This window comes from Palaemon carinicauda, chromosome 1 (assembly GCF_036898095.1).
Source record: "Palaemon carinicauda isolate YSFRI2023 chromosome 1, ASM3689809v2, whole genome shotgun sequence".
Lineage (NCBI taxonomy): Eukaryota > Metazoa > Arthropoda > Malacostraca > Decapoda > Palaemonidae > Palaemon > Palaemon carinicauda.
The window spans coordinates 49,597,920-49,617,087 of NC_090725.1; the positions used below are offsets into that span (position 1 = coordinate 49,597,920).

The window sequence follows — 19,168 nt, forward strand, 5'->3', positions numbered from 1 at the left end:
CATTATATACCGTTTCCCCACCCAGAACCCTGAGTTGCCACTGGGGGTCCCCCATTATCGTTGGATATAAATATATATATATATTTCTGAAACTATTCATTTGCGACAAGAACGAATGTCATTTTCAAAGAGAGCGGAATTTTTCTATAGAATAAAGTAGTTTATTTCCTAGGTTACATTGCCCTGTAATACAGTAAAATAATACCAATTTTTCTTGATAAAAGTAAAGGTCACTGCCGTAAGGTTTGCAAGTATTGCCTTACAGAGTTGCCATAGCCTCAGTTTTCTTGACAAAGTAAAGATTAATGCATTAAGATATGCTTGCATTGCCTTACAGAGTTAACTTAGCTTCAGTTTTTCTTAAGAGGTAAAGGTTATTGCCGTAAGGTTAGTATGCATTGCCGTGCAGGTTGCCAGAGCCTCAGGTTTTCCTTGATACAAGTAAAGATTACTGCCACGAGGTTTGCAAGTATTGCCTTACAGGATTGCCATAGCCTTCTTTTCTTCTTGACAAACCTAAAGGTTACTGCCGTAATATTTGCATGCATTGCCTTGAAGGACTACCAGAACCTCAGATTTTTATTGATAAAGGTTACTGCCGTAAGGTTTGCAAGTGTTGCCTTACAGGTTTGCATAGCCTCAGAAGTAAATAAATCGCTAAATTGCCTAATTTAAGCTTACAGTTTGCCAGGACTAGCCTGCCGGTAGCCCCTCATTCGGTACCTTAAGCCCCTACAACCACTTCCTATTTCCCAATGATGCTCAAATCTATCCTTATAACATTATAGCTCTACGATAAGAATTCGACTTACAAAATCCTGTGGTACTATACTGGGATAAAATGGTTGCCATAACGAAATCTTGTGTCAATTTTCAGTTTCGTGGAGTTAATAGTTCTTCCAAGTCGATGGGAAACACAATATTAAAACACAAACAAACAGAACAGTCATGACAAGTTAATGATGTTTCTACCGAATGGGGTAAGACGACATTGGTCTTTAGTATTGGTTCTCTTGGCAGATTCCACATTGCAGCCTTTGATGGTGTTAATTTACTACTTACAATTATTATTATTATTATTATTATTATTATCATTATTATTATCATCATTATTATTATTATTATTATTATTATTATTATTATTATTATTATTATTATTATTATTATTATTATTATTAGTTAAGCTACAACCCTAGTTAGAAAACCAAGATGCTATAATCACAAGGGCTCCAACAGGGAAAAAAAGTAGCCCAGCAAGGAAAGGAAATAAGAAAACATATAACTATATAGGAAGTAACGAACAATTAAAATTAAATATTCTAAGAACAGTAACAACGTTAAAATAGACCTTTCACATATAGAATATAAAAAGATACTTATGTTAGCTTGTTCAACATAAAACATATTTGCTGCAAGTTTGAAATTTTACCGATTCAACTACCTGATTATGAAAATAATTCCACAACTTAGTCACAGCTGGAATAAAACCTATAGAATACTGGTAATATTGGGCCTCATGAGGAAGAAGGCATGACTATTAGAATTAATTGCGTATCTGGTATTATTAACATGATGGTACTGTCTGGGAAGATCTGAATGCACAGGATGGTTAGATTATGAATAATCTTATGCAGCATGCACATAGAACTAATTGAACATACGTGCAACTTTTGATCATGTTGCAAATAAAACCATATAATGAATTAAACTAATGATTATATCTTAGTTTTAGCCGAGTGCTCTTTCATTTTGATAGTAACAATAAGTGTTGCTCTAGGAAAATTGAGTAAAGTTTTTTACAATTGTAGACTTGTAACCTATATTATGGTTGAAAGAAAAGATATGTAAATGTGATCAGTGGTACGAAAAGTGATTTTCTACATGGCACCCAAAAGAAAAAAAATCTGGGAAATCAAATATAAAAATTTACTATGCTTATAGATTATGCAGGAATGACCAGTTGGTGACAAAAAAATGCCCTGGGTTACTGATTATTATAGATACACAATCATATGAAGAAATTTCATAGATTGTAAGTTAGAATTGACAACTTCACGAAATAATGTATTTGCGAGGACAGTGTCTGGTTCCAAAGTGGAGAATATAACTTAAGAAAAACTTCTTAGTATTAATAAATGTCAAGAATTCTTTGAAAAGTAATAGAAAATATAACAAGGTCTTTTACAGATATTCCATATCAGATTTATGGTGTATCAGATACACAGATAAGATTAACGATATGTAGTGTAGTAAAAGATGGAGTCATCGTTTTATTTATCTGCCACCAAATAAAACAAATTTCTAGCCATCCTAACATTTAACCAAATTTTATAAATTGTAGATCTGTCCGCCAATCTATGCTTAGCGTTTTTTTTTTTTTTTTTTTTTTGATATATAGAAAGACATTAAACACAACAGAATGCACAAAATATGCACGGAATCAGCTGTTCAGTTGATACATTGTAGGGTGTTTTTTATTTAAGAATTTACAAGAACAATTAGAAATTGTAAATTTTAATCAGCACTGTAAGATCAATATATCTTAAAGTGGGCAAAGTACTCAAAAACTAAATTATGAGGATTTTACACACACACACACACTCATATATATATATATATATATATATATATATATATATATATATATATATATATATATATATATATATATATATATATATATATGAGTGTGTGTGTGTGTGTGTGTGTAAAGAGCTAGAATTAATAGTCTAGGATTTGGTATTATTATTATTATTATTATTATTATTATTATTATTATTATTATTATTAATTGCTAAGCTACAAGTCTAGTTGGAAAAGCAGAATGCTATAAGCCCAGGGGCCCCAACAGAGAAAATAGCCCAGTGAGGAAAGGAACCAAGGAAAAATAAAATATTTTAAGAACAGTAATATTAGAATAATTATTAGATTCGCGTATACTTGAAAATAATGAAATAAATGCGTTGGGTTATTTAGAATTATACATATCCATAGTTATCTTCATATTCAGTATCTTGTGTAAAGGGTGAAATATTAGATGATAAATTTAACCGATTTCTTTAAAAAAAACTATAATGTAAGTGATTAAACAGTTAACTGTAATGTAAAAGATTAATCAATTAACTGTATTGTAAAAGATTAATCAATTAACTGTAATGTAAAAGATTAAACAGTTACAAATCTATATAATATTTGAGAGGTATTACTACTACGTGCAAGGTGTCATAATATCGCTCATTTAGGCATATACTTGCCCAGTATCAGTGTAAAGATAAGACAATTGTTATTAATTACTGATAGTCAATTACTTGATCGTCAGTTTTTAATCATTGTTTGCTGTCGAGGTAATTATCTCTTCACTTATTAATCCTATTATCCTTGTTATCAAGGTTATATCAAACCAATCTGTAATAATTCTTTTTATTTTAAGTATTATTGTATTTTATTATAGTATATCAAGTTTAGCTGATTTGGAACTTATATTTTAATATTTTTCGCTAAAAACACTTTTTCAAACAGATAAGTTTTAAAAGAAATAAGGTAGAATAGACCAGGGTAGGCTGTAGGGAGGCCTATGCATAGAAAACGGATTTCGTTTTTTTTTTTATTGTGGCAGGGTCTATACTTAGGCTTATTTAACATTTTCGTTTTTTATTATATGTTAATTATTTAATTTGTTAGGGATGCTCCCTTAGCAAATTAAAACTTCACCTACCTTAACCTAACCCAACATAGGGAGTCATTGTCTTACCCTCCTTTCCCCGAACCATTGATTAACTTTCGATATTTTGTAGACTGGTATATATAAAGGGCTAATCATATGACTATTGATTTATTATTTATAGCCAAATTTATGAACCATATATTTCATCAATTGGTTATTTTGTGTGGAGCCTTTGTATATCAGTGGCCAGTTCCTTGTGCGTTGATTAATGGACATCAACTAACCTAAACTTTTCCCTCTAACCTAACCTACAAGCCGTGTCCTTACCTACATACCTAAAGCCACCCTGCGACCCCCCCCCATATTGCTGTATTCCAAGTTAGCCATATTAATACACATAAGTGGCTGCTATCCTACATACACCACTTTTGTGTTTTATCCATTTCTAAATAAGAGTACTGGGGCGACCACACGTGGGAAATCTCTGTGGGGTGGGAAAACACCCTAAACAGGTTTTTTTTTTTTGCCCTTAAAGTAATGGTCAGTAATGCATAAAAATCATTAAATATCTAGTTGGAAAAATATAAGGGGTGTATGTATAATAGCGGCGACCTCTATGTATGATTATGGCTAACTTAGAATACGGCAGTGGAAGGGGTGTCGCACATTAGGTAAGTAGGTAAGGACACAGCTTGTAGGTTAGGTTAGGAAGGAAAATTTAGGATAGTTGTAGTCAATTTTTAATGCAAATGGGAGGAACTGGCCGCTGATATACAAAGGCTTTGGCCATTGCAATTTTCATAATTGAATAGATCTTTGCAAATGCAGTATTTTGAATCCCATATACTACTGTCTGAAACCTCTATTAACAAAGTTACAGATTTAAAAAAAAAATATTCCAGTAGTTAAAAAAAAACAAAAAAAAAAAAAACTGATAGGTGGTGCTTCTGTCAGAGGTACTTGTTCAAGCTATAAATGGCCCAACATTTTATATTCTAAACCTCTTGGTTATTTGTTTTCAGTATCAGAATATGCATTCTAATTATACCTCTCATTTTATTTGTCAATTAATAATGAAAGGTTAGTTTAGAAATGTGTGTTTGATACATTTAGTCTGATAATGGGAAATGGAAGCCAAGTCCATGTTTGAACAGTGGCTGAAGCACTAAGCTATAACTCACCCCTTTGTTAAGCTTATATATCAGTTGTTTTATTCAGTCTATTATACAATATCTTTAAGTATTAGGATATAAATGTAATGTATTTTGTTGTCCTGATTTATCATCATATGTCTTGGGGTCTGTTGTTGCAGCAAATGGTGAAGTGGAAGCAGATGTACGTCAGAGAGTGAATGAAGGTTGCAAAGTGTTGGGGGCAGTTAAGGGAGTAGTAAAAAATAGAGGGTTGGGCATGAATGTAAAGAGAGTTTTATATGAGAAAGTGATTGTACCAACTGTGATGTATGGATCGGAGTTGTGGGGAATGAAAGTGACGGAGAGACAGAAATTGAATGTGTTTGAGATGAAGTGTCTAAGGAGTATGGCTGGTGTATTTCGAGTAGATAGGGTTAGGAACGAAGTGGTGAGGGTGAGAACCATCCATCCATATACCAAAGGCACTTCCCCCAATTTTGGGGGGTAGCCGAAATCAACAAGAAACAAAACAAAAAAGGGGACCTCTACTCTCTACGTTCCTCCAGCCTAACCAGGGACTCAGCCGAGTTCAGCTGGTACTGCTAGGGTGCCACAGCCCAACCTCCCACATTTCCACCACAGATGAAGCTTCATACTGCTGAGTCCCCTACTGCTGCTACCTCCGCGGTCATCTAAGGCACCGGAGGAAGCAGCAGGGCCTACCGGAACTGCGTCACAATCACTCGCCATGCATTCCTTTTTCAATATTAAACTTACCCGATAATCATGTAGCTGTCAACTCCGTTGCCCGACAGAATTCTATGGAGGGATACGCCAGCTATCACAATACTAGAAGGGGGTGTATTTACCAGCGCCACCTGTGGCCAGGTACTCAAGTACTTCTTGTTGACACCTCCTCAATTATTCCTCTGTCGTGCTTCCGGCAAGACGTTCTGGGATACGCTTATGTTCTTGGAGTATTTTCACGACTTTGGTGAAGTATTTCTCTTTGATTTCGGCTGTCGCTTTACTGGAAACTTCTATATTAGCTTAGTTAGCTTTTGGAATTAATTTGATTAATTATGGTGACGAGAGAGTATGAACTCTCGTTCACCTTTCAATGGCCGACCCTTCCCTTAGACGGAAGTGTTGGTGTCTAAGAGAGTATAGACTCTCTTTCTTAATTTTGCTTAACAAAAGTTATAGATTTATTTTATATCTCTCCGCCTCTTATAGGCCTCTTCGATTAACTTCCTTTTATTATAAACTCATTAAAATTAATTTTTATATTTGTTTATATTCGACCTTCCTAATATTAGGCGGTCTTTTACCGAAGTTAATAAACTTTGAGCCCGTCATTTCGGTTTTACCTGTTAACATATTATGCTATTTCCGCCACAGAGTTTGAAAGATTTTCTTTGACAGTCTCGTACTGTTTTCAAAGCTGAACTAACGTTTTGTTTTGTCTCTGCAGTTGTTGACGTTCAGAACGTTCAACTTGCACTCTATCGTTACGATAGAGAAAGAATGTTCACGGTTTCACGTTGCAGTAAGAGTAACCGTGTCTAGCGTTTTGTTCATTCTTTCTTAACTTAATGGTTTTGATCCTAATAAAGTAACTTTTCAGTTTTTTTCCTTTAACAATAATATGTTTTAACGATATATATGATTGGGCTCTTCTCTCAGGTTCTAAGTCAAGAGAGAGAGAGAGAGAGAGAGATAGAGACGGAGGGAGAAAGAGGATAAACGTTTCATTCAAGCCTGCCAGGCGTACGAGTAACGTCGTTATCGTTTTTTGCTCTTCTCCCTAGTCTCTTTAGGGGAAGAAACTAAACGTTTCTAGAGTGATCTAGTGTTTAGTCTCTTCCCAACCACTGAATTATCTTTCATTAGATTTTTCTGTTACATTGTAATTCTGTTTTCGCAATTTCTAACTTTGAGAAAGGATAGAATTGCGTATTTCAGGTACAAACCACTTAAAGTTTCGAGTTCAGTGAAATAAGTGCAAACAGAAATCAAAGTGATAAGTGATTAGTGCGTGAGGGTACTTTTGTGCGCGCCAGTCGTCCTCCCAGTCCGGGACCTCTTGCAAGCTCCCAAGCCCAGGGGAGAAGCAATGTCGAAGGGCATAAGGGTTCAGCAGGCCTTGATCGGCGCACAGAAGTATTCTCGGTGGTTGTGGGCGTGTCTTACCGAGACCGTCACTCCCACCCGCAGACGATTGAGCCCTTATTTTGCTCGTCTGCAGAAGAGATTAGGGGAGAAAATAAAGGCAGAGTAACGCTGGTCTCAGGTCTCAAGACTTCTTAAACGTTAAGTCCAGACCTATGCCAGACGTACGAAGTTAAAGTTCACAACCCGAATGCACTACTGCACCTCCTCCTCCGCCTACACTCCCTCCACCTGTTCTCGCTCCGCCTGTGCTCGCCCAGCCTGCACCTGCTCCGCCTGTGCTCGCCCAGCCTGCACCTGCTCCGCCTGGTCGCAGCACCATCTGCCAGGCGTACGATGTTGTGAACTCTACTACAGTCCATGCAAGCACAGCTTTCGGACTTGATGAGTGAGTGTCGGGCTGAGAGTGTTGCTCCTCCGCCTCCGCCTACACTCCCTTCTCCTACACTCGCTCCGCCTGATCACAGTACCATCTGCCAGGCGTACGATGTTGTGGACTCTACTACAGTCCATGCAAGCACAGCTTTCGGACTTGATGAGTGAGTGTCGGGCTGAGAGTGTTGCACCGCCTGCACTCCCTCCACCTGTTCTCGCTCCGCCTGTGCTCGCCCAGCCTGCACCTGCTCCGCCTGTGCTCACCCAGCCTGCACCTGCTCCGCCTGGTCGCAGCACCATCTGCCAGGCGTACGATGTTGAACCACTTTCGGAGTTTGCTGTTCACAGTGTTGTTCAGCCTCAGCCTTCTTTAAGGCAACCCTTGCTTTGGGATCAGGAGAGTTACACTCTTCCTCCTCCTCCCCTTGCTGCTCCACCAGTGATGCAACACTCGGTTGAGGTACAACAACCTCTCCCGTCCATGAGTCAGTTTCCTCAGCTCTTGCTGCAGCGAGCTCAACCCTCCATAAGGCAAGCACCACAACACCTTAGCCTTGCGCCTCAGGAGCCTCAGCTTGCGAGACATTTACCTTGTTCTGCGCAGCCTCATCCTCATCGCGCTCCGCTCACACCACAGGAACTGGAACTTGCTACTCCGCTTCCGCCAACCGCTCAGCAAGCGCAACCCTTGGGTTCAACCACTCATGCTAGGAGTCAGCCTCCTCCACCCATGCGCCTTCCTTCTGCTTGTCTTTTATTCAGCCTTTGCAGACTGAGCCTCAGGTGTTCCCTCATCGGAGTCTTGAAGAGGAAACCACACTATTGTTGTTCCAGCTCGTTCTGACTCTGCTGTTCAGCATACCATGGTTTAAACCCCATGCAAGCATGCATAAAGCACTCTAGCACTGGTCATGGAATTTCTGAGAAATGTTAAACGCCATGCACACGCTCTGCTTTCCTTTCAGCAGGCTCTGCTTACAGCAGGCTCTGCTTACTTCATGCTCAGCATTCAGCATGCTCTGCATTCAGCATGCTCTGCATACAACATGCTCTGCATACAGCATGCTCTGCATTCAGCATGCTCTGCATACAACATGCTCTACATACAGCATGCTCTGCATACAGCATACTCTGCATACATCATGCTCTGCATACCTTACCGCATGCTTCTCAACACATCTTGGGTTGTTGCCAACTCACTAGACTGTCAAGCAGTTTCATAACGTTGCCTTCTAGTCTGCTGCTTTGCACCAGTGAACCCTCACTCAGAGAACTTAGCTTTTCTAGGATAAGGTCCCTGTAGATGAGAAAGTTCTTTTCTCCCTCCTTCTGATATTCCCTTGAGGACTCTGTCATTTGGAGGGAGCCTTTAGCTGCATAACCTCTTATGGACTTTTATTTAAGCATAACATGCTTACAGGGAAGGTAATGGTTACACTTCAGCCGCTAATCCCGTCTGTTACCACACCTGCTCCCATAGACCTTGAGCTGTGTTGCATGACATGCAGTCCAAGCTTAGTCCTTGTTAGAGGATTTTTTGTTTACGGAGTCAATGTGTCACGGGGAAGACGTTCAACAACCAACAAAAGGGACTTGTTGTGACGCAGTGCGGCAACCTCAGCAACCCGTTAAGGAGTTGTCTGTACGACCCAGACAGTCTAGACAGATTCGGGTTGTCACTGTACTTCCTCGCTTGCCCATGATTGACAGTTTACAGACTGTGCAGCAGTATCATGATCTTGTGTCCGGCTCCGTCAGACGACTGGCTTTTAAGAGCTCCCTCAAGTCGTCGCTGTCTGGAGATTTTCAAATGGACTATGGATCTGACCAAGGAACTGGGCCTCCTGGTCAAATTTGAGGAGTCTCAGCTCGTTCCATCCCAGACCATTGTCTCCTTGGGTATGGATCTTCAGAGTCGAGCTTTTCGGACTTGTCCGTCGGCCCCAAGGATCTTCCAAGCCCTAGAATGCATCCAGAGCATGCTGAGAAGGAACCGATGCTTAGTCAGGCAGTGGATGAGTCTAACAGGGACACTTTCATCGCTGGCCCTGTTCATCGAGTTAGGGAGACTCCACCTCCGCCCCCTTCAATATCATCTAGCTGCTCACTGGATAAAGGACATGACGCTAGAGACGGGCTCAGTTCCTGTTTCCGAAGAGATGAGGTCTACTCTAACGTGGTGGAAGAACAGCATTCTTCTCAAGGAAGGTCTACCTTTGGCTGTTCAGACCTCCGACCACCGTCTCTTCTCGGACGCATCGGACACGGGCTGGGGTGCGACACTGGACGGACAGGAATGCTCGGGAACATGGAATCAGGAGCAAAGGACACTTCACATCTATTGCAAGGAGTTGTTGGCAGTTCATTGGCCTTGATAAACTTCAAGTCCCTCCAGCTTAACAAGGTGGTGGAGGTGAACTCCGACTACACCACAGCCTTGGCTTACATCTCCAAGCAGGGAGGGACTCATTCGAGGAAGTTGTTCGAGATCGCAAGGGACCTCCTCATTTGGTCAAAAGATCGAAAGCTCACGCTGGTAACGAGGCTCATTCAGGGCGATATGAATGTCATGGCAGATCGCCTCAGCCGGAAGGGTCAGGTCTTCCCCACAGAGTGGACCCTTCACAAGAATGTTTGCAGCAGACTTTGGGCCCTGTGGGGTCAGCCAACCATAGATCTATTCGCTACCTCGATGACCAAGAGGCTCCTCTTGTATTGTTCTCCGATTCCAGAACCAGCAGCAGTTCGCGTGGATGCCTTTCTGCTGGATTGGTCCCATCTCAACCTGTATGCATTCCCGCCGTTCAAGATTGTCAACAGGGTACTTCAGAAGTTCGCCTCTCACAAAGGGACACGGCTGACGTTGGTTGCTCCCCTCTGGCCCGCGAGAGAATGGTTCACTGAGGTACTGCAATGGCTGGTCGACGTTCCCAGGACTCTTCCTCCTAGAGTGGACCTTCTGCGTCAACCTCACGTGAAGAAGGTACACCCAACCTCCACGCTCTTCGTCTGACTGCCTTCAGACTATCGAAAGACTCTCAAGAGCTAGAGGCTTTTCGAAGGAGGCAGCCAGAGCGATTGCCAGAGCAAGGATGACATCCACTCTCAGAGTCTATCAGTCTTAATGGGAAGTCTTCCGAAGCTGGTGCAAGGCCAATGCAGTTTTCCTCAACCAGTACCAATGTAACCCAGATTGCTGACTTCCTGTTACATCTAAGGAACGTAAGATCCCTATCAGCTCCTACGATCAAGGGTTACAGAAGTTTGTTGGCAGCGGTTTTCCGCCACAGAGGCTTGGATCTTTCCTCCAACAAAGATCTACAGGACCTCCTTAGGTCTTTTGAGACCTCAAAGGAACGTCGGTTGTCCACTCCAGGCTGGAATCTAGACGTGGTCCTAAGGTTCCTAATGTCATCAGGATTTGAACCGCTCCAATCAGCCTCTTTTAAGGACCTCACATTAAAAACTTTTTTCCTCGTGTGCTTAGCAACAGGTAAAAGAGTAAGTGAGATCCACGCCTTCAGCAGGAACATAGGTTTCACATCTGAAACGGCTACATGTTCCTTGCAGCTCGGTTTTTTGGCTAAAAACGAGCTTCCTTCCCGTCCTTGGCCTAAGTCGTTCGAGATCCCAAGCCTGTCCAACATGGTGGGGAACGAACTGGAGAGAGTACTTTGCCCAGTTAGAGCTCTTTAGTACTATCTAAGAAGGTCAAAACCATTACGAGGACAATCAGAAGCCTTATGGTGTGCTATCAAGAAGCCTTCTCTACCAATGTCTAAGAACTCAGTTTCTTACTACATCAGGCTTCTGATTAGAGAAGCAAATTCTCATCTGAAGGAAGAAGACCTTGCTTTGCTGAAGGTAAGGACACATGAAGTGAGAGCTGTGGCTACTTCAGTGGCCTTCAAACAGAACCGTTCTCTGCAGAGTGTTATGGATGCAACCTATTGGAGAAACAAGTCAGTGTTCGCATCATTCTATCTCAAAGATGTCCAGTCTCTTTACGAGTACTGCTACACCCTGGGTCCATTCGTAGCAACGAATGCAGTAGTAGGCGAGGGCTCAGCCACTACATTCCCATAATCCCATAACTTTTTAACCTTTCTCTTGAATACTTTTTATGGGTTGTACGGTCGGCTAAGAAGCCTTCCACATCCTTGTTGATTTGGCGGGTGGTCAATTCTTTCTTGAGAAGCGCCAAGGTTAAAGGTTGTGATGAGGTCCTTTAGTATGGGTTGCAGCCCTGTATACTTTAGCACCTTTGAGTTGATTCAGCCTCCCAAGAGGAACGCTGCGCTCAGTAAGGAAGACGATCTTATTAAAGGCAGAGTAACGGTTCAAGTCGACTTCCTTACCAGGTACTTATTATTTCATTGTTATTGTGGATAACTGATTATATGAAATATGGGATACTTAGCTATCCTTTAATCTTGTACACTGGTTTTCACCCACCCCCCTGGGTGTGAATCAGCTACATGATTATCGGGTAAGTTTAATATTGAAAAATGTTATTTTTATTAATAAAATAAATTTTTGAATATACTTACCCGATAATCATGATTTAATCGACCCTCCCTTCCTCCCCATAGAGAACCAGTGGACCGAGGAATAATTGAGGAGGTGTCAACAAGAAGTACTTGAGTACCTGGCCACAGGTGGCGCTGGTAAATACACCCCCTTCTAGTATTGTGATAGCTGGCGTATCCCTCCATAGAATTCTGTCGGGCAACGGAGTTGACAGCTACATGATTATCGGGTAAGTATATTCAAAAATTTATTTTATTAATAAAAATAACATATTTCTAGCACGCTCTCTTGCCTCTCTCACATCTATCCTCCTATCACCCAGAGCTTTCTTCACACCATCCATCCACCCAAACCTTGGCCTTCCTCTTGTACTTCTACACCAGCCATACTCCTCAGACACTTCATCTCAAACACATTCAATTTCTGTCTCTCCATCACTTTCATTCCCCACAACTCCGATCCATACATCACAGTTGGTACAATCACTTTCTCATATAGAACTCTCTTTACATTCATGCCCAACCCTCTATTTTTTACTACTCCCTTAACTGCCCCCAACACTTTGCAACCTTCATTGACTCTCTGACGTACATCTGCTTCCACTCCACCATTTGCTGCAACAACAGACCCCAAGTACTTAAACTGATCCACCTCCTCAAGTAACTCTCCATTCAACATGACATTCAACCTTGCACCACCTTCCCTTCTCGTACATCTCATAACCTTACTCTTACCCACATTAACTCTCAACTTCCTTCTCTCACACACCCTTCCAAATTCTGTCACTAGTCGGTCAAGCTTCTCTTCTGTGTCTGCTACCAGTACAGTATCATCCGCAAACAACAACTGATTTACCTCCCATTCATGATCATTCTCGCCTACCAGTTTTAATCCTCGTCCAAGCTCTCGAGCATTCACCTCTCTCACCACTCCATCAACATACAAGTTAAACAACCACGGCGACATCACACATCCCTGTCTCAGCCCCACTCTCACCGGAAACCAATCGCTCACTTCATTTCCTATTCTAACACATGCTTTACTACCTTTGTAGAAACTTTTCACTGCTTGCAACAACCTTCCACCAACTCCATATAACCTCATCACATTCCACATTGCTTCCCTATCAACTCTGTCATATGCTTTCTCCAGATCCATAAACGCAACATACACCTCCTTACCTTTTGCTAAATATTTCTCGCATATCTGCCTAACTGTAAAAATCTGATTCATACAACCCCTACCTCTTCTAAAACCACCCTGTACTTCCAAGATTGCATTCTCTGTTTTATCCTTAATCCTATTAATCAGTACTCTACCATACACTTTTCCAACTACACTCAACAAACTAATACCTCTTGAATTACAACACTCATGCACATCTCCCTTACCCTTATATAGTGGTACATTACATGCACAGACCCAATCTACTGGTACCATTGACAACACAAAACACACATTAAACAATCTCACCAACCATTCAAGTACAGTCACACCCCCTTCCTTCAACATCTCAGCTTTCACACCATCCATACCAGATGCTTTTCCTACTCTCGTTTCATCTAGTGCTCTCCTCACTTCATCTATTGTAATCTTTCTCTCATTCTCATCTCCCATCACTGGCACCTCAACACCTGGAACAGCAATTATAGCTGCCTCCCTATTATCCTCAACATTCAGCAAACTTTCAAAATATTCCGCCCACTTTTTCCTTGCCTCCTCTCCTTTTAACAACCTTCCATTTCCATCTTTCACTGTCTCTTCAATTCTTGCGCCGGCCTTCCTTACTCTCTTCACTTCTTTCCAAAACTTCTTCTTATTCTCTTCATATGACTGACCCAGTCCCTGACCCCACCTCAGGTCAGCTGCCCTCTTTGACTCACGTACCTTGCGCTTTACTTCCACCTTTTTCTCTCTATATTTTTCATACTTCTCTATACTATTACTCTGCAGCCATTCTTCAAAAGCCCTCTTTTTCTCTTCCACTTTTACCTTCACTCCTTCATTCCACCATTCACTGCCCTTCCTCATGCTGCCTCCAACAACCTTCTTCCCACATACATCACTTGCAATCCTAACAAAATTTTCTTTTGCTAACTTCCACTCCTCCTCTAAATTACCAGTTTCTCTTACTCTCACCTCGTCATATGCCATTTTCAACCTTTCCTGATATTTACTTTTTACCCCCGGTTTTATTAGCTCTTCAACCCTCACTAGCTCCCTTTTACATCCACCTACTCTATTCCCCCACTCTTTTGCTACAACTAATTTTCAATATTAAACTTACCCGATAATCATGTAGCTGTCAACTCCGTTGCCCGACAGAATTCTATGGAGGGATACGCCAGCTATCACAATACTAGAAGGGGGTGTATTTACCAGCGCCACCTGTGGCCAGGTACTCAAGTACTTCTTGTTGACACCTCCTCAATTATTCCTCTGTCGTGCTTCCGGCAAGACGTTCTGGGATACGCTTATGTTCTTGGAGTATTTTCACGACTTTGGTGAAGTATTTCTCTTTGATTTCGGCTGTCGCTTTACTGGAAACTTCTATATTAGCTTAGTTAGCTTTTGGAATTAATTTGATTAATTATGGTGACGAGAGAGTATGAACTCTCGTTCACCTTTCAATGGCCGACCCTTCCCTTAGACGGAAGTGTTGGTGTCTAAGAGAGTATAGACTCTCTTTCTTAATTTTGCTTAACAAAAGTTATAGATTTATTTTATATCTCTCCGCCTCTTATAGGCCTCTTCGATTAACTTCCTTTTATTATAAACTCATTAAAATTAATTTTTATATTTGTTTATATTCGACCTTCCTAATATTAGGCGGTCTTTTACCGAAGTTAATAAACTTTGAGCCCGTCATTTCGGTTTTACCTGTTAACATATTATGCTATTTCCGCCACAGAGTTTGAAAGATTTTCTTTGACAGTCTCGTACTGTTTTCAAAGCTGAACTAACGTTTTGTTTTGTCTCTGCAGTTGTTGACGTTCAGAACGTTCAACTTGCACTCTATCGTTACGATAGAGAAAGAATGTTCACGGTTTCACGTTGCAGTAAGAGTAACCGTGTCTAGCGTTTTGTTCATTCTTTCTTAACTTAATGGTTTTGATCCTAATAAAGTAACTTTTCAGTTTTTTTCCTTTAACAATAATATGTTTTAACGATATATATGATTGGGCTCTTCTCTCAGGTTCTAAGTCAAGAGAGAGAGAGAGAGAGAGAGAGAGATAGAGACGGAGGGAGAAAGAGGATAAACGTTTCATTCAAGCCTGCCAGGCGTACGAGTAACGTCGTTATCGTTTTTTGCTCTTCTCCCTAGTCTCTTTAGGGGAAGAAACTAAACGTTTCTAGAGTGATCTAGTGTTTAGTCTCTTCCCAACCACTGAATTATCTTTCATTAGATTTTTCTGTTACATTGTAATTCTGTTTTCGCAATTTCTAACTTTGAGAAAGGATAGAATTGCGTATTTCAGGTACAAACCACTTAAAGTTTCGAGTTCAGTGAAATAAGTGCAAACAGAAATCAAAGTGATAAGTGATTAGTGCGTGAGGGTACTTTTGTGCGCGCCAGTCGTCCTCCCAGTCCGGGACCTCTTGCAAGCTCCCAAGCCCAGGGGAGAAGCAATGTCGAAGGGCATAAGGGTTCAGCAGGCCTTGATCGGCGCACAGAAGTATTCTCGGTGGTTGTGGGCGTGTCTTACCGAGACCGTCACTCCCACCCGCAGACGATTGAGCCCTTATTTTGCTCGTCTGCAGAAGAGATTAGGGGAGAAAATAAAGGCAGAGTAACGCTGGTCTCAGGTCTCAAGACTTCTTAAACGTTAAGTCCAGACCTATGCCAGACGTACGAAGTTAAAGTTCACAACCCGAATGCACTACTGCACCTCCTCCTCCGCCTACACTCCCTCCACCTGTTCTCGCTCCGTCTGTGCTCGCCCAGCCTGCACCTGCTCCGCCTGTGCTCGCCCAGCCTGCACCTGCTCCGCCTGGTCGCAGCACCATCTGCCAGGCGTACGATGTTGTGAACTCTACTACAGTCCATGCAAGCACAGCTTTCGGACTTGATGAGTGAGTGTCGGGCTGAGAGTGTTGCTCCTCCGCCTCCGCCTACACTCCCTTCTCCTACACTCGCTCCGCCTGATCACAGTACCATCTGCCAGGCGTACGATGTTGTGGACTCTACTACAGTCCATGCAAGCACAGCTTTCGGACTTGATGAGTGAGTGTCGGGCTGAGAGTGTTGCACCGCCTGCACTCCCTCCACCTGTTCTCGCTCCGCCTGTGCTCGCCCAGCCTGCACCTGCTCCGCCTGTGCTCACCCAGCCTGCACCTGCTCCGCCTGGTCGCAGCACCATCTGCCAGGCGTACGATGTTGAACCACTTTCGGAGTTTGCTGTTCACAGTGTTGTTCAGCCTCAGCCTTCTTTAAGGCAACCCTTGCTTTGGGATCAGGAGAGTTACACTCTTCCTCCTCCTCCCCTTGCTGCTCCACCAGTGATGCAACACTCGGTTGAGGTACAACAACCTCTCCCGTCCATGAGTCAGTTTCCTCAGCTCTTGCTGCAGCGAGCTCAACCCTCCATAAGGCAAGCACCACAACACCTTAGCCTTGCGCCTCAGGAGCCTCAGCTTGCGAGACATTTACCTTGTTCTGCGCAGCCTCTTCCTCATCGCGCTCCGCTCACACCACAGGAACTGGAACTTGCTACTCCGCTTCCGCCAACCGCTCAGCAAGCGCAACCCTTGGGTTCAACCACTCATGCTAGGAGTCAGCCTCCTCCACCCATGCGCCTTCCTTCTGCTTGTCTTTTATTCAGCCTTTGCAGACTGAGCCTCAGGTGTTCCCTCATCGGAGTCTTGAAGAGGAAACCACACTATTGTTGTTCCAGCTCGTTCTGACTCTGCTGTTCAGCATACCATGGTTTAAACCCCATGCAAGCATGCATAAAGCACTCTAGCACTGGTCATGGAATTTCTGAGAAATGTTAAACGCCATGCACACGCTCTGCTTTCCTTTCAGCAGGCTCTGCTTACAGCAGGCTCTGCTTACTTCATGCTCAGCATTCAGCATGCTCTGCATTCAGCATGCTCTGCATACAACATGCTCTGCATACAGCATGCTCTGCATTCAGCATGCTCTGCATACAACATGCTCTACATACAGCATGCTCTGCATACAGCATACTCTGCATACATCATGCTCTGCATACCTTACCGCATGCTTCTCAACACATCTTGGGTTGTTGCCAACTCACTAGACTGTCAAGCAGTTTCATAACGTTGCCTTCTAGTCTGCTGCTTTGCACCAGTGAACCCTCACTCAGAGAACTTAGCTTTTCTAGGATAAGGTCCCTGTAGATGAGAAAGTTCTTTTCTCCCTCCTTCTGATATTCCCTTGAGGACTCTGTCATTTGGAGGGAGCCTTTAGCTGCATAACCTCTTATGGACTTTTATTTAAGCATAACATGCTTACAGGGAAGGTAATGGTTACACTTCAGCCGCTAATCCCGTCTGTTACCACACCTGCTCCCATAGACCTTGAGCTGTGTTGCATGACATGCAGTCCAAGCTTAGTCCTTGTTAGAGGATTTTTTGTTTACGGAGTCAATGTGTCACGGGGAAGACGTTCAACAACCAACAAAAGGGACTTGTTGTGACGCAGTGCGGCAACCTCAGCAACCCGTTAAGGAGTTGTCTGTACGACCCAGACAGTCTAGACAGATTCGGGTTGTCACTGTACTTCCTCGCTTGCCCATGATTGACAGTTTACAGACTGTGCAGCAGTATCATGATCTTGTGTCCGGCTCCGTCAGACGACTGGCTTTTAAGAGCTCCCTCAAGTCGTCGCTGTCTGGAGATTTTCAAATGGACTATGGATCTGACCAAGGAACTGGGCCTCCTGGTCAAATTTGAGGAGTCTCAGCTCGTTCCATCCCAGACCATTGTCTCCTTGGGTATGGATCTTCAGAGTCGAGCTTTTCGGACTTGTCCGTCGGCCCCAAGGATCTTCCAAGCCCTAGAATGCATCCAGAGCATGCTGAGAAGGAACCGATGCTTAGTCAGGCAGTGGATGAGTCTAACAGGGACACTTTCATCGCTGGCCCTGTTCATCGAGTTAGGGAGACTCCACCTCCGCCCCCTTCAATATCATCTAGCTGCTCACTGGATAAAGGACATGACGCTAGAGACGGGCTCAGTTCCTGTTTCCGAAGAGATGAGGTCTACTCTAACGTGGTGGAAGAACAGCATTCTTCTCAAGGAAGGTCTACCTTTGGCTGTTCAGACCTCCGACCACCGTCTCTTCTCGGACGCATCGGACACGGGCTGGGGTGCGACACTGGACGGACAGGAATGCTCGGGAACATGGAATCAGGAGCAAAGGACACTTCACATCTATTGCAAGGAGTTGTTGGCAGTTCATTGGCCTTGATAAACTTCAAGTCCCTCCAGCTTAACAAGGTGGTGGAGGTGAACTCCGACTACACCACAGCCTTGGCTTACATCTCCAAGCAGGGAGGGACTCATTCGAGGAAGTTGTTCGAGATCGCAAGGGACCTCCTCATTTGGTCAAAAGATCGAAAGCTCACGCTGGTAACGAGGCTCATTCAGGGCGATATGAATGTCATGGCAGATCGCCTCAGCCGGAAGGGTCAGGTCTTCCCCACAGAGTGGACCCTTCACAAGAATGTTTGCAGCAGACTTTGGGCCCTGTGGGGTCAGCCAACCATAGATCTATTCGCTACCTCGATGACCAAGAGGCTCCTCTTGTATTGTTCTCCGATTCCAGAACCAGCAGCAGTTCGCGTGGATGCCTTTCTGCTGGATTGGTCCCATCTCAACCTGTATGCATTCCCGCCGTTCAAGATTGTCAACAGGGTACTTCAGAAGTTCGCCTCTCACAAAGGGACACGGCTGACGTTGGTTGCTCCCCTCTGGCCCGCGAGAGAATGGTTCACTGAGGTACTGCAATGGCTGGTCGACGTTCCCAGGACTCTTCCTCCTAGAGTGGACCTTCTGCGTCAACCTCACGTGAAGAAGGTACACCCAACCTCCACGCTCTTCGTCTGACTGCCTTCAGACTATCGAAAGACTCTCAAGAGCTAGAGGCTTTTCGAAGGAGGCAGCCAGAGCGATTGCCAGAGCAAGGACGACATCCACTCTCAGAGTCTATCAGTCTTAATGGGAAGTCTTCCGAAGCTGGTGCAAGGCCAATGCAGTTTTCCTCAACCAGTACCAATGTAACCCAGATTGCTGACTTCCTGTTACATCTAAGGAACGTAAGATCCCT

At 43.1% G+C, this 19,168-nt stretch overlaps 2 protein-coding genes across 2 annotated transcripts in view; one reads left to right on the top strand and one right to left on the bottom strand.

The window, feature by feature from the left end:
• Positions 1-971, bottom strand: part of LOC137648150 (ubiquitin-associated domain-containing protein 2-like) — an 82,329-nt gene extending 81,358 nt beyond the window's left edge. The window contains exon 1 of the mRNA XM_068381082.1: positions 813-971. Within this exon, the coding sequence (XP_068237183.1) occupies positions 813-852 (40 nt within the window). The 5' untranslated portion in view covers positions 853-971. The remainder of the gene's footprint in view (positions 1-812) is intronic.
• A 2,215-nt stretch (positions 972-3,186) lies between these two features.
• LOC137648158 (uroporphyrinogen-III synthase-like) overlaps positions 3,187-19,168 on the top strand; it is a 23,724-nt gene continuing 7,742 nt past the window's right edge. The window contains exon 1 of the mRNA XM_068381089.1: positions 3,187-3,344. The gene's annotated coding sequence lies outside the window, so the exon portion shown is untranslated. The remainder of the gene's footprint in view (positions 3,345-19,168) is intronic.